Source organism: Prunus dulcis, chromosome 7, assembly GCF_902201215.1.
Source record: "Prunus dulcis chromosome 7, ALMONDv2, whole genome shotgun sequence".
NCBI classification, from domain to species: domain Eukaryota; kingdom Viridiplantae; phylum Streptophyta; class Magnoliopsida; order Rosales; family Rosaceae; genus Prunus; species Prunus dulcis.
The window spans coordinates 1,696,757-1,713,136 of NC_047656.1; the positions used below are offsets into that span (position 1 = coordinate 1,696,757).

The 16,380-nt window shown below is 38.8% G+C and overlaps 1 protein-coding gene across 3 annotated transcripts; it reads left to right on the forward strand.

Moving 5' to 3' along the window:
* The first annotated feature begins 6,661 nt into the window (after positions 1–6,661).
* On the forward strand, positions 6,662–12,919 carry LOC117633802 (probable inactive leucine-rich repeat receptor-like protein kinase At3g03770). Of its 3 annotated transcripts, XM_034367584.1 has the most exons (9): positions 6,662–6,895; positions 7,161–7,347; positions 7,540–8,995; positions 9,352–9,485; positions 9,951–10,191; positions 10,520–10,725; positions 10,817–10,869; positions 11,217–11,328; positions 12,221–12,907. In XM_034367584.1, exons 3-9 carry the CDS (start codon positions 7,621–7,623, stop codon positions 12,491–12,493), a joined length of 2,394 nt encoding a protein of 797 aa, XP_034223475.1. In that variant the 5' UTR covers positions 6,662–6,895; positions 7,161–7,347; positions 7,540–7,620; the 3' UTR covers positions 12,494–12,907. The 3 variants fall into 3 exon arrangements, with proteins under 3 accessions (XP_034223475.1, XP_034223474.1, XP_034223476.1); XM_034367583.1 differs by lacking the exon at positions 7,161–7,347 and having other exon boundaries at positions 12,221–12,919; XM_034367585.1 differs by lacking the exon at positions 7,161–7,347 and having other exon boundaries at positions 10,520–10,618; positions 12,221–12,552.
* Positions 12,920–16,380: the final 3,461 nt, after the last annotated feature.

Consider the following 16,380-nt stretch of genomic DNA (forward strand, 5'->3'; position numbering starts at 1 on the left):
TGAACACTTTATTAGTTCCTTTCCTTTTATCAGTTCTTTCCCCCAACCATACCCTATCCAAGGCGTATGTTGCCGAACAACACCTTCCAAACTATAAATCATACGTTCATAGCTGTGCAGATACTCACAAAGCACTAGTTCAAGAATCTCGACCGAAAACAAATCCACACACACACACACACACACACACACACACATATATATATCAATATACACACCTCACACCATCATCATGTACCAGGGGAAGACAATCTAATCCGATGATCGTTTGACTAGACCATATGGAGGAATCCTCAACAACCATGTGGCCAGGGAGAGCCGTCCATCCGAGGAACTAGACTAACCAGCACGCACAGCAGAATCCTCAATACTCGTGTGCCTGTGACAAGTACTACGCAGACAGATTACCCAGCTATCCATTTCCATGTCCACTGTTTCCAAGTATTAGTATCCAAGGGGAGCTACATTTGATAGTACACATCATGTACCGGGGAAAACAATCCAACATGGGAATCGTTTGGTTGAACCACACGGAGGAATCCTCAACAACCATATGGCCAGGGAAAGCCGTCCAACTGGGGGGCTGGGCTCACCAGCAGGCACAACAGAATCCTCAATACTCATGCACCTGTAACAAGTCCTACGAACGCAGACTATCCCGCTAAAGGTCTACGGTACCCCGTCAAGGGTGTCCGGGTTCTGACATATCCAAACAATATCCACAGTTTTCCAAGTATCCATCAATTCCAGAATCAGTAACCAAGTACATGAGATGGCGTGTCATCACCAAGATCCAAAATCCACTTTCATAAACTAGCATATATAATAAAAGATAATCTCCTCAAAATCTACTATCCAAATATTCAAAGGTTACCGAAACCCATATACATAATAATAGTAATGATAGAACGATAATAATAATAATAATAATGATGATGAGCATTCTCGAAATTCCCATAATCACGTATAAAATACTATTCAACAAACTAGATTTCATAACCCTTATTATTCACTTTCCAAGACAACCCTTTGAAAACCTGTATCAATATCCAATGTACCCATGACCCACACACACATACGTATTTGAGTGTAAACATATAATCGACATTTAATTATATCCTTATTGACACCATACCCCTTTATCAAGCCATAAGTGAATTATAATAACAATCATCCAAATAAAATGGTAATAATAATAACAATAATAATGATATATAAACAGAGAGTCTCGTGTCACATGGTAAAGGCCGAAATCGAACCGATAGCCCGCTTTCACAACCTCCTTAACCAAAATACTCATTACCAGACAATCAGTTTCCCACCTATATCACTACATCAAAACAAGTCCAAGTTCCCAACAATATGCCATAACCTAACCACCATTCAAAATCCTACGTATTTATCATTGGCAAATAACTTCAGTATTACTATCCGGTACAGTAAGACCACAATCAAAACATACACCCTAACCCATGACTCTCAGAAACTTAACGTGTGTACACAACCTTGGCAAGATCCCAAAGCCATTCTAGTACCTTCCCAAAAGATGAGAAGGTCTCAAAAGGCCCGTGGTCAACAGTTGGTCAAACTTCTCGTTTTTAGTCAACCGGGCCCACAGGGCCCAACACCTCCGATTTCTAATCCGAAAGTTTCTACGGATTCAACAAGGTTTATTATTATACATGTCGTGTAAGTTTGGTCTAAATCGGACGGTCGGATTGCTAGTAATCGCAAGATCAGACGGTCACCGTTTTACGCAAACTTTAAGTCATTGAATCGGAGCATCCGGGACTCCGATTCATGATCTGCGAATTCCTGCACGAACTTAGAGGTACCTAGATCAACATATTTGGAAATGGAGTTGATCCAACGATCCGAACATATCGAATCAGGATAACGTCCTATATACGTAAATCTGATCGATAGTCAAATGATAACCAAATTCAAATTCGAACATACTGTCGTGCTCAGGACGACATGGGGAACATTCTAGCTTACAAACCCAACTTTGACACCCCGCCATGCACCGCCATGCGCTGCCACTGCTGGCCAATAATTATACCAACATATCAAACACATCAAGGGGATTAAGTTTCATACCTGTGTCGAAGATTAATTTGGTCGTTAAAGCCCTCGAAGAAATTTCTAGGTTTGGATTCAATAGTTTCGGAATGAAACACGTCGGATCTTCGAGAGAAATCACAGAGGGGAGGTAGGGGAGTGTTTTGGGTGTGATAACACGGCTGGGGGTGGCCGGAGTTGGCCGGAAAAACTATCGAGAGTCACGGCTTCGAAACAGCGGGTTTTGAGCCTCTGTTCATATCGATTTTCTAGTTTAATACTTAGGAATCAAAGCTGGAAATTTATATGGATGTGAAGAGGAGAGAAAGACTAAAAAAAATGGATCCAATTTCGTGGCTTGAGACGGCTAGAATCGTCCTCTGAAGGCCGCTGGGTTGTGGCGGGTGATAAGGGAGAAAAAGAGAGAGAGAGAGAGAAAGAAGAAAATCTGATTTTTAAAAACCAACTTTGAAATGTTTATGGTTGTGCCACTGCACTTCTGTTGATCGTAACTTCTTCGTTACAACTCCAATTTGAGCCCACTATGTGTCTACGGACTCATATCGACGCGATCAACATCATGGTGCCATTTAATTCCCCAAAATCCTACTTGGTTAAAAAGTAACCAAAATGACCCTATCTCTGAGGGCAAAATTATAATTTCCTATTTAAATAATTCAATTAATTTATATAAACTAAATAAATGATTAGACATTGGATCGGGATGTTACATATGTAATTTCGAATTATATTGCGATGAAATTCACTAATCATTTGTGTGCAAGATTTTGCAGGAAATATTTTAAATAACATTACCTACATTATATATGCCTTGCAAAGGCTAATGATGATATGCATGCCTTGTGGAGGAGGCTATTAATGTAAAATATCGAGGGGGATGTGCTTAAGCCCATAATGGAGTCACCTAGGGGGGTAACTCAACTTTTGTGATTGGCGATCCTATGAAGGAAGTTCAATGTGGTAGAAACAATCCATACTACGTGACTCATATAGCACTCATAAAATTATGGAGATATCTTCGAGATATTCTGCTCATCCCTAAGGCAAAAATGATATTTTATGTGACGCCAAGAAGGGATTTATCCCTGAATGAGTTTCGAGGTGGGCAATCTCCCGCAGGGTGCAGGTCACATGTATTCTTGAAGAACTCACCTAAGCGAGAGACGTCATGAGACCGCGACTGTAAGAATTGGGCTATTCTCTAGTAACTCTCATGAGAATCAAGATTAGTGCATGGCCATAAATAGCCCTACCCTGCATACAAGTCTCAACCAATACCATGTGTGTGATATGTTGAAGTTTGGTCAAATGTGTCGAATCAATACTTTGTATACTAAGGTTCCTCAAATGGAGACTATCATTACTAAGTGAAGGTTCAAGCCCATAAGGCACCTATACCTATTGCATAGTATTATGTCGCCCATATATAAATATATATTTTCACTATTTTTTGTCATGGTAAAATTTTAAAAAACTTGTGGGGGATTGTTGGAATTTAAAGGTTTTAAAAATTTTACCGTTTTGATTTATTTAATTATTTTGGCTGTTTTATTTTGTTTATTGTGGGGAGTTATAAATATTTAATTTTTCAGGTTTTATTTATATATTGAATGCCTTAATTTTATAGTTTAATGTGGTGGAGGTTACATGTTCTTGGATGCCTATAAAAGGCCAACCTCCTTAACATTTGATATACTAATACAATACCAGACTACCATAACTACCACTACAATTTGATTCTCTCCTCTTCTACATTTCATACTTTCTCTTTCTCCACTTATATTATTATTTTTGGGCAACGAATCTGTGACTTGGAGACCTATATCCGACTGTGAACGTAGTTACGTAGACCTTGAGTCTGTGTATTGGGGGTCGTATCTTGGAGTCCTATAGATTGCCAGTATCTGCACGTAGGGAGGCTATTAAGGCTTTAGGACATTGTCTTTGATGTGTTTCACCATACCAAGCTTACTTTCACAATTTTAATTTATTTTACGTTTATTTACCTATTATTTGTTTATATAGTTTTACTTTACTTTAAAAGACTTTCCAATTTCTTTAATATATTATTTATATTATAAAGGGTTTTGCTTTTGGCTTTTACGAAAAGAGAACAACTATAATTTTATACCATAAAATATAAGGACTAAATTGGCCAAATTATTAAGACACATGAGCTATTTTAATATTTAACCCTAGAACTAATGTTTTATTTTTTCATAAGCATCAATTTATAAATGGTTGATGATGGAGGTGGTGGCGATAAGGTCAGGTGTGATATGAACTTGTAGGCGGCTATGGCATTGGGGGAACTTGTAAGAGAATGTAGTGCATGCTCATTATTTCTTTTACAACCGTACTTTATAATATATGTCTCCTTGGCTTGCTTCCTCAAATTTCCAAGCTTTCTAAGCCATGTAGCGTGTGGCTTGTCACCTTGAATTGAATTTTTTTTGTTTATGTATGTTTCTTAAAAGGCGATTATTACTTATTTGTTAGGCTTAATCCTTATGATCTAATCAAAGACTAGATGCTTTACCCCTTTGACATCGTAAAAACTTACCGTCAACTCTAGACAAAAGACCAATCGTGTATATCCCCGACTTAGAGAGACTGTAATGAGGGGTTCATAGCGTATAAAATAGGCCGAGTTGCTTTAGCCGAAGCCCAAATGGGTTGGGCTTAGACCATTGGACATTTTCTATCTTCGAGTGGTTTATAGTCCAACCCAATTGATATTAGGCTGGGCTTTGGGCTTGGAGAGTTTGAATTTGGGCTTTGAGATCAAAGTTTCTTTTACCTTTCACTATACTAAAAATGATGGTATAAATGATTGTAATACTAAAATAATAAGAAATAAGCATAATATAAGTGAATATCAGTGGGGGATAAACTGAACCTTAATGACTTTTACTTTAATTGTGATTCTGTGAATAAGAACTACAAAAGCATAATATATGTGAATATCAGTGGGGGATAAAGTTGGTTGATGTGGTCTTTTTATACATCTTCCTCTATTAGCTTTAGAAATTTCGGATTAGTAAAAATATTGTAAATAAAAAAGTGTAAAAAATTATGGTTGTTTGTTTTTTTTTAAAATTTATTTATAGAAGCGGTATTGAGAGAGGGAGGATCGAACTTCGGTAGGACCTCAGACAAATAGCACTAGACTAAAGGCTAGTTAGAGTTCTAATTTGTTATATTGGGAAGCCTTAATTTTTACAAACTATGTAAAATTAATATTCCGAAAGTCTTCTTTTATTTTTATTTTTAAATTTATTATTCGGGAAATCCAGCTATGACCAATTTATTTTAAATATTTTGCACTACTAATAAAAATTCAATAATTAATTTTCATATATATATATATATATATTAACAACATAACATAATTAGATGTCCATTATTGGTCCTTGTTTTGAGCGAATTAGTCCCATAATTTACACTCGAGTTCCATTTTGGTCTTCAAACTCTCTCTTTCATAACAACTTGGTCTTACCGTTACAATTTTCGTAAATTTTAAGGAGTAATTAGTGATCAAATTGACAATTTTACTTTTAAAGTTGACGGAATTTGACAACGAGACTAATTTGACACATGTAAAAAGAGGTGGAGGGCCACTTAAGTGAGCAAATTACTTAAATGACCAAAATGAAAGTCGAATATACATTAGAGGTCCATTCCTTTTATAAAAAAAAAAAATAAAAAAAAAAACCCTTCATTTAATAATGGATGTCTAATCAATAACCCAATATATGTGACAACCACCCATTAAAATCTTGGAGTACATAATGAAATGAATGGTCAATGATGATGGGTTTGAAGCTCTAAAATTCCTGGGAAAGTAACTGAAATTATGTAAGTAAAAGCCAAAGAGGATGAGGATATGTGTGAGAGTGATAGGCCAACAAGGAAACTCTCACCTTTATGTTGCATGAAATGAGATGAGATGATAAAGCTCTCAATTCCATGTGAGGCTGTTGCTTCATTCTGCCACTTTAATAAGTGGGTCTTGAATCCATAAAGTAGTCACCACCAGACTCTATTTGTGTCTCAACAATACAAAATTGGAAAATGCTTTTCCTTATTGACCTCCATTGTCTTCCTGTTCCTGGTGTCAGAGTTTGTTGAACCACGGCCCACAATTGTTTCTAAATTATTATAACTAATATTTGGCGCTATTCATGTGTGTATTTTATTATTATTTCTTAATGAAAGTAGATCATATAATTATAGCTACTATATAAGAGTTATGGCCACATCACAAAGTGACAAGACAATCGAAGCCAAAGCTTACCGGACTTGGAAAGCGAAAGCTTACATTCCAGTCTGTGCCTGTGGTGTGGCTATGTCATGTGTGTCTCTGCATTGTCCACCTTTAATTTTAGTGTTTCATATTTCAAATTGAAATTTAGTATTTCATATTTCTCTCACTCACACTCACAGTGAAATAAAGCTTCTCTTCTCTGCAAGAATCTTTCTTTTTCTTTTGCTTTCATCAGTTCCGGTATAACCATGGCTTCCCTTTGAGTTTAGCTTTCCAAAATATTCCAGAAGATCAAAAAATAAACACAGAGAGAGAGAGAGAGAGGAAAAAACGTAGTGAAGAAAATTAAAACGTCTGTCTGTTGCGGTTTGCATCCCAAGTTTCTTTGAACCCGTGTCACTAGATTGTCTTGTTGTGGTGCGCAGTGAAAAAGCTGGCTTCTGGAGAAGAAACCCATCTCATGTGTCAGCCAGTAAGATTTGCGGGCACCTTGGAAACTGATTGTTGAATGAGTGGTTAAGAAAAATTTGGGATTTTGTGAAGCAGGTATGCATGTTTTCTTTTTTAAAAATTTGTTTAAATTTATAATATTTTTTGTCGGATTGGGTTTAAATTTTGTTGCAGTTTGATATATGAGAGTAGGAATGTGCTTATTAATCTGAGTTGGGTTTGTGTTTGTGGACTTTCAAAGTTTTCCTTTCTTTCGTTTGAGGGGATTTCATTTTTGTGCTTTTGGGGCAGTTGTGAATATTTACTTGGTTTGAAAGTTACCATCAATTGATTAGTTAGTCTTAACCAACTATTGTCACAGGGTTTTAGCAGAAGCTTGTGGATTTGTAATTGTCTGCAACTGTCATTTCTTTTTTTGTGAAAGGAAAAGAAAAAGGAAATATCCAGAAGATTTTATCAATTTATCTGAGTTTTATTTTATCTCAAGCTCCTGGACTGGTATATTGGAACTCTGAAGTCAAATTCATTTGTTTATTCAATCCATTGAGGTGAGATGGCCTCTGATTTTGTTGAGAGAAAATCTTTGATACTGTCAACTTACTTTTGTCTCTGGTTTTTTTTTGTTATTTATGTGTCCTTGTTCTGACTGAAATTCTTATATTTTGAGTATATATGTACATACATATCTATACATAGTAACATGTTCAATATGTTTGTATGCCAACATAATATGAGTGCAGGAGTTCTGTATGTGGTTTGGGAAGCTGGATGCCGCTACTTTCAACAATGGGGTCTCGTAGTCCTTGGAAAGCCTATATCTTATGAGCTTGGCCCCTGCAGCCGATTCTGCTGAGACTGCTATGGCAAAAGTATCTCTGTGTTTTATGCCTTTGGTTCTTGCTATCATTCTCTTGTCAGCTACTCATTCCGAACAACATCAATCCTCCCAAGCTCAGACCCTTTTGAGAATTGTACGATTTTTAAACTTTCCAACTGTTTTGAACAGCTGGAATAACTACAAAGATTTGTGCAACTTTGAAGCAAATTCTTCTTTGGCTGTCGTATGCTATGAAGAAAACATAACCCAGCTGCATATAATCGGTGAAAAGGATGCTCCTTTGTTGCCTCGGAACTTTTCAATTGATTCCTTCATAACAACTCTTGTTAAACTTCCGAGCTTGAAAGTCCTCACATTGGTTTCTATTGGCTTATGGGGCCCCTTGCCTGGTAAAATCGCACGCTTGTCATCACTGGAAATACTTAATCTGACTTCAAATTTCCTGTATGGCGCCATCCCTCTGGAGCTTTCATCTCTAACAACCCTCCAGACGCTTATTCTTGATGATAACATGTTTTCTGGACCGCTTCCGGATTTGCTGAGTTCACTTCCAGTTTTGGCTGTTTTGAGTTTGAAGAAGAATTTGTTCAATTCATCTTTGCCGATTTCCTTGAGTGATTTGGAAAATCTTAGAGTGCTCGGGCTTTCACATAACCACTTCTATGGGGAAGTGCCTGATTTTAGCCGTTTAACAAACCTTCAAGTTCTTGAATTGGAAAATAATGCTTTTGGACCTCAGTTTCCCAAACTTGGAAAAAAGTTGGTCACCCTTGTACTGAGCAAGAACAAATTTAGGTCTGCCATCCCTGCTGAAATCAGCTCCTATTATCAGCTAGAACGGCTAGACGTTTCTTCCAATATGTTTGTGGGGCCATTTCCAGCATCATTGTTATCTCTACCTTCAATGACTTATCTTAATTTTTCAGGAAACAAATTCACGGGAATGCTTTTTGAAAATATGTCGTGCGATGCTGAACTTAAAGCTGTGGACTTGTCCTCAAATCTTTTGACCGGAAGCTTACCTAAATGTCTTCTGTCAGATTCTAAGGACAGGGTTGTTCTGTATGCTAGGAATTGTTTAGATACTAGAAATCAAAATCAACATCCATTTCCATTTTGCCGTAATGAAGCATTGGCTGTTGGAATAATACCTGAGAGAAGCAAGCAAAAACAAGCTTCGAAAGCAGCGCTTGCCTTAGGTTTAATTGGAGCGATTTGTGGAGGGGTTGTGCTTGTTGGCCTAATTTACTTCATACATAGAAGAATGAATACCAACAAGACAATGAAGAAATCTCCACCAAGATCAATAACAGAGAACGCATCAAGTGGATATACCTCAAAGTTACTATCAGATGCGAGTGAGTTCTCATACATCTTTCTCTCCATCTCTCTCTCTCTCTCTCTCTCTCTCTCTCTCTCTCTCTCTCTCTCTCACACACACACACACACACACACACACAAAATTTGATGAATCTTTTATTTTAAAGCTATAGCAACTTGTTCCCAGGCATATGATTCTTTCTAGCTTAGCTATATCAAACAAAGATATGATTGTAGATGAAGTTGGAAAGGCTGTAATGGCAAAAAAAAAAAAAAAAAAAAACTCGTTAATTAACGTGAGCCACAAAGAAGCACAAATCCTGGATGCTGATTGGCTATATCTTCCAATGTATTCAAAATGTCTAATAATATGATATTTTGCTTTCACCTAAAGGATATGTATCTCAAACAATGAAGATGGGAGCGCTTGGCCTTCCAGGTTATCGAACCTTTTCATTCGAGGAACTTGAGGAGGCTACACAAAATTTTGATACATGTACTTTCATGGGTGAAGGCTCACACGGACAGGTATATAACATAAACATGTTACTTTCTTGTTGAAGCAGTATGTCGTATTGATGAGTTTTTGTTGAAGCTTTTGAATGCAGTTTGGTGTGATTAACTATTAATCACATCCTAGAAATTCTTCCCAGCTTAAATAATTGGTCGTTACCTGGTGCTATCGTTCAATTTTTTGTATCAACTGAGGATAGCTTATTTTGATTTTAGGAAGCATTGATTAGTTAAATCATGCTTTCCTTCATAGTATACCAGTGCTTGAAAGGGTGAACTTCTTTTACACACATCTTTTCTTTATCGTTTTCATTGTCATGTGATCTAAGACCCGGTATTTCAATGGAGCTGAATGTATGATGACATGCATCTGTGCTACCATTGTGCACTACTTGGACAAACTATAGATTTCTTGAATAGAAAAAAAAATAAAAAATGCTGTTGATATTCTATTCATGTTTTTGTCCCTCATGATCTCAGATGTACAGAGGCCAGTTAAAGGATGGTTCTTTTGTTGCCATCAGATGCTTAAAAATAAAAGGAAGTCACAGCACGCAAAATTTCATGCACCATATAGAGCTAATTATGAAACTGAGACATCGCCACTTGGTCAGTGCTCTTGGACACTGCTTTGAGTGTTACTTGGATGATTCTAGTGTCAGCAGAATATTTCTTGTTTTCGAATATGTACCGAATGGCACACTAAGAAGCTGGATCTCTGGTAATTCAATGCAATCTTTCATTCAGTTTTTCAGGATAGAGGATACAGGAGTTGCACTACTTTTAATACTTCATTGATATAAATAAGTCTACATATCTTACAGACCAATTTTTTGAAGGCAATACTTCAGGCACTGATTTATCTGATTTGCTACATAAGCCAATGGTTAACTTCTGTCAAATTCTTTTCCATAAGCACTACACTGTAGGGACAATTAACCCACACTTGTTTCCTCCATCCTGAACCTTTTCCTTTCAATTCATACATTTATGTGATATTCTTCTTCTTCTTTTTTTTGTTTTTATTTTTATTTTTTATAATTTGGAAGAGGGACATCGCAGACGATCACTTACGTGGACACAACGTATAGCAGCTGCAATAGGCATAGGAAAGGGCATTCAGTTTTTGCACACAGGGATCATTCCTGGTATATATTCAAATAATCTTAAAATAACAGACATTTTACTGGATCAGAATCTTGTTGCAAAAATTAGCAGTTACAACCTTCCTATATTAGAAGAAAGTATGGAACAGGTAAGAAGAAAGTTGTAGTTAATTGGGTTGTCAATTCGATTTATTCAAGCAACCATTATGAATTGGTTTTCAGCTCTGCTCATCCTTGTAGGGCGGTCAAGGAGTTTCTTCAGGTGGATCCTTAACTTCCAGTGGCGGTTCAAGGTTTGCAATGAAAATTTTAAATGTCTTAAGTTACATACTAGAATAGTGAAACCCTTAAAAGAAGATCTTCAAGCCAAATAAAACTTCTTCGAGTAGGCAATCTGCAAACATAATAGGTCAAGAGGTTAATGAGTTGTACATAACAGATAAATTTTATTACTTTTGATGATAATCTTAGTCCTTGTGCTTGTTGACACCTTGTCACCTCTTGCCACCTTCACGGAGAGGTCTGAGCTACATCTAGTTATTATCACCTAAAGTACACCTACTTATCATATGTAGATTGTTCCGTTAACATGCAGGCAGTTACCTGTAAACTATAACCATTCTGCTATGTTGCTTGACAGGATGAAGCACGACGACAGGACCGATGTTCACAACTTTGGAGTAATATTGCTGGAAATGATCAAAGGCAGACCAGTGAAGTCTGAGACTCAAGTGGAAGTTTTAGAAGATCAGGTAAAAGCACTCTGCTTTTTGTTATATTTTCTTCAAGCACTCTGTTGTCACTGAAATCAACAAAAGACATGGTTGTATCAGTTCTAGACGTTTATCACTTTAAAATTTACTCTATCCTATGACATGGACCTGAACATCATTTAGTGAACCAATTTAGTTAACATATTAGCGGTGTTAGCAGCAATATTGATACGAACCTTGGACAGAAATATATATAATGTTCTCACAAAGCTTATGACACCACCCCTACTATGTAATTTGACCTTTCATGGAAGACTTAATACATGGCTAATTTCAACCGCAGCTGAACACCAATCCCTTCAACCAGTGCGTTTGGATTGTAAGACAGACTTTCAACAAATCAATCCACCATTGAGGTAATAAGAATAACCAGGAACCTCCTATCAAGATTCAAAATCCCCAACATAGTCTCCTCACATCAATCACCTTCCCTACTAGACCTCTTTCCCCTGAGTTACTTACACTATGGTCTTACCAGGCCTTTGATTAAACTTAGAATCAGAATTCATTACAAGGCCTTCAGGATAGAAAGAACTGCTTGGTTACTTATCAACTGTCAATATGATCTTCCTAACATCAATTATATTTAAAATAAAATAAAAAGTCATGATGACGGCAAAGATACCATCAGAGTTTTGGTTTGGTCTTCTTGGTAGATCTAAACCTCTATGCTTAGGAGATTGGTTACAGACTAATTACAACTGAGAATTCAAATTTTTATGAAAATAATTGTTATTTTTCCCTTTCCTAGAAATCGGTATTTGGTGTATTTAAAGAACAGAAAATGTTCCTGCCCTGCATTATGAATTAGGGGGGCTTGGGAAAGTTATAACACCTAATCAATTTACATACATTCATTAACTCCATGCAGCTAGAAGTGGCCCTTACAGCTGATGAAGCAGCTCGAAGAAGCATGGTTGATCCACTAGTTAGGCAGACATGCTTGGATCAGTCCTTGAAGACGCTGATGGAAATTTGTGTGAGATGTCTGTGTAAGGATCCAGCAGATAGACCTTCTATTGACGATGTTCTGTGGAACTTGCAGTATGCTGAACAAGTTCAGGATGCATGGCAGGGAGGAGAATCCCAGAGCAGTGAGGGCTCTCCAGTTTCACCTTCAATTCCTTCACGCCTCACCTATTAGCGGTGAGTTGCAGGTTCCTTAGCCATATATATATTTCCGTCTGCAGATAGACATTAGTTACGGATTTGTGCAGAGGGAATGGCACTAGTAAAATAAAAGAAGATTCTGTCAACAGGAGTCTTTTTGTTATGCTAGCTGCTTCATCTCCATCCTGCCTAATGCCCCAATCATGTTGCCTAAAAGCTTTCCATTTCCTTTGTGATCCTTGAGAATCCACGCCATAGCTAGCTACACAAAGACAATTGATGGTTGTAGAGCACATCCTTCACATTGCTCATATTAAGGGAGTGTAAACGATGACTTTATAGGTTACTGAACCCATCAATTGAGATTTATTGGTTTCCAAATCCAACAGAAAAGGAGTGTAAAGAATCACTTTAATTTTGACCGTCTATATATACATCTTGTCACATTATTCTTAATTAATTAATTAATGTTTACATATGAGTTGAAATCTATGTAGATCAGCAGATAGCTAGAACTTTCCATTGTTGAAAAGGACTCCCAGATGTTTTCTGTAATACAGTGTGGGAGTAATTTTCGTCCCACGGGAATATTTGTCTAGATTTTGTCTTCCTCTTCGTTGTCTCTTTCTCCCTGCAAAATAAATCGGAATAAGAGGACCACACCCGGGGTGTTGTTCAAAGGCCGTCCGATGCCTAAGTTAGTTCAAGTGTTTGTAGGAAAACAATAGCTAACTAAAAGGGTGCGAAAATATATGTACGGTGTGAACCGGGTGGCCGGAGCCATGTGTGAGAGGGAGAAAGAGTTATGGTGGCTAGGGTTTTGGAGATAGAATTTCTGCAGTATTTTGAGACAGAAGTTTAGACGTAGGTTTAGAATTACCTCAAGCCTTGGTGTAGCCATGTATTTATAGGAGCCTTGGAGGCTAGGGTTTCGGAAGAATAATTCCACAAATGGAAATGAATTATTCTTCCCCAATTTGGAGAGATTGACGTAATTGAGGATTTGATTTAAGTGAAATCCCTAATTAGGGTAAGAATCAAATAATTGCCAATTAAATCAAATAATTCCCAATTAGGCCAAATAATCCCCAAATGGAAGGAAATATTTGACTTAGGGTTTGGCTAAAATTCAGTTCCCACAAATGCCGCCCAGCTTCTACATGGCGTGTGGTGGCATGTAGGAGATGTGGATTGATTGTTGGATTGGGCTTCCTTCTTGGATTTGGGCTCTTGCTCGGAGGAGGTTTTTGACTTGCTAGTTTTCTGAATACCCAGTTGGAATGGGCTTGAGATTCCTTCTTGACCTAGGATGGTCAACCTGTATAAATGCAGGGTTTCTCTTCACTCATCTTCACATCGCAAACTTAACTTCTATACTTTCTAGCTTGAGAGAGATCTCGGAGAATTTGTACTGCTTGTCGAAGAGAGGAGCTGCCTGTATCCCAAGGTAAGTCGAGCATGTATATTTTTTCTTTGTCTTCTCTTTTTTGCAGCGAGAATCAATTGGGTGGGACTACGCTGGTTGTTGTCGTGAATGGCGGCCGAAGACGGTTGGAGCGGCAGTGGCTGCTGAGCGAGTATGGGGAGGAAGTTGGTGGTCTACCCTCTGCCTAGGATGTTGAGAGATGGAAGCAGAATGGTCCAGATTCTGATGATCTGCCGACTGGGTAGGAGGAGTATTCTGTCGGACACCCCATAAAAAAGGAAGGTTGATGTCAAGTCTTCAAGATATGAAGCTGCGACTTCGCAGGCGAAAGCTGTATCACCATTGAGGAAGAAGCCAAGGATCCCTTATGTTGAGAAGACTCAAGTATGAGCTGTTCCCCCATCATCAGCTAGGGTTAAACATCTCGTTGGTGCAGATAGCAAGAAGACTGGCAGTATGCACAATATTCGGGATGTTCCACTCAAGCCTCATGCAGACAAGCTTGGAGACCGTGATTTGCTCCCTGAAGTAGTCCGTGCGCGATCTAGTTCAGTTGCTGGGAGGCAAAAAGATGCAGATATTCTTCTTCGAAGTTCAGGTCGTCTGCACCAGTCAAAGGATGAAGATTGAACTGGGAGGTTTGCTCATCTATCCAACCATCATGATGCAGCTGTTGAGTCACGAGCAGTCAATGGTGAAGTTGATTCAGCATTGTTGACTCCTTTGGAGGTAAGGATGGCGACGGCTAAGAAGACGAGACAGTCATCTGTCCGGGCGAAAGGCTTTTTTGCAACGTCAACGGTTGATCCTAAGGTGGACAAGTCTAGCTCTGCACGGGATGCAGGTGTGTCTGATATGCTCAAGACTAACTTTCTGTCAAGTTCATCCACTTGTGCTGAGCTGGTTGATCAAATTCATCAGGATGGAGATCTTGGTACTTTCTCAAGTCTTTCCTTGGAAAAATAAGGGGAAACAACATTTCATCTGCTTCAAAAAGGAGTAGTTTTTGCTATTGAAACTATCTGGAACTAATCTGTTGTTACCCCCTCTTCTGCTACTAACTTGGTTAGTCGAAAAGATGCATACTTTCGCCTTGAGCGCCAGAATGCTGACATCTCTCTTAGCTATGACAAACTCTTTGCTAGATTTCGTGCTTATCACAAGTCTATTGAAGAATCCAAGTTCGAAGCTACTATGGATGTGTACAAGCCAGGTTGTTTGGACTGCAAAAATGGGCATGCTCCCTTCTACGCCACTGGAGATGGAGACATCGAGGAGCTCTGCCCTGACTTGCTCCCTGTTCAAAGTGAGCAGGTCAATGCTGCCAACATGGAATGAGCTGAAGAACAAGCGGCCGAAGAGACGGTAACTGAAGAAGGTGAAGCAGAGAAGGATGCGGTTGATGAGATGTCGGCAGATGTCGTTGATCAGGCAGATGCCGAAGAGGCTGTAGATCAGGATCTCCTCCTGGCGTCCTAGAGTAGATGAAGACTCCTCTATTTCTTTTCAGTTTTTTGTAGTATGCTTTTTTGTTTAGAATAATTGGTCTTAATTGACCATCTTCTTTTTGTTGGACTCGGCCGGTTGGTCACTTTGCTATGGAAATTTCAGTTGCTTTTTCTAACTTCAATTCACATAGTGTCTTGTGAATTGCTTAAGTGTTTCTGGGTTGTTGCATGTTTGGCCTACGTTCGAAGACGTGTCAATGAGAGTGACCCGTTTGGCTTACATCTGGAGACGTGTCGATGAGTGTGGCTTGTTTGGCATACGTCCGGAGACGTGTCAATGTGTATGGTCCGTTTTGGCCTACGTCCGAAGACGTGTCGATGAGTGTGGCTCGTTTGACCTACTTCTGGAGACGTGTCAACGAGTGTGGCCCGTTTGGCATATGTTCGGAGATGTGTCAATGAGAGTGGCTCTTTTAGCTTACGTCCGGAGACGTTTCGAAGAGTGTGACCCATTTGGCCGACGTCCTGAGACGTGCCGATGAGAGTGGCTCGTTTGGCCGACGTCCAAAGACGTGTCAATGAGTGTGGCCTGTTTGGCCTACGTTAAGAGGCGTGCCGATGAGAGTGGCTTGTTTGGCCTACGTCAGGAGACGTGTCGATGAGAGTGACCCGTTTGGCATTCTCCCGGAGATGTGTCGATGAGAGTGGCCTGTTTGGCCAACGTCTGAAGACGTGTCGATGAGAGTTGCCCGTTTGGCCGACTTTCGGAGACGTTTGGATGGGAATGGCTCCTTTGGCCTACGTCCTAAGACGTGTCGATTGCTCTCATGAACACTTCATTGGAAAGAAAAGCTTGAACTTGGATTGATGTCTGTGTGACTACATTACTTTATTGAACAAAAGAGATGAGTTGAATGGGTAAACATCAAAAGTAACTTGTCTTCAATGGAGGTGAGGGAGGCCTGGCCGCCTGCTTGGTTGGCTGATCTTCCTGCTTGGTAGACTTCTTCGCAGCGATTTGATCGTCATCCCAGAGCGCATAGCATT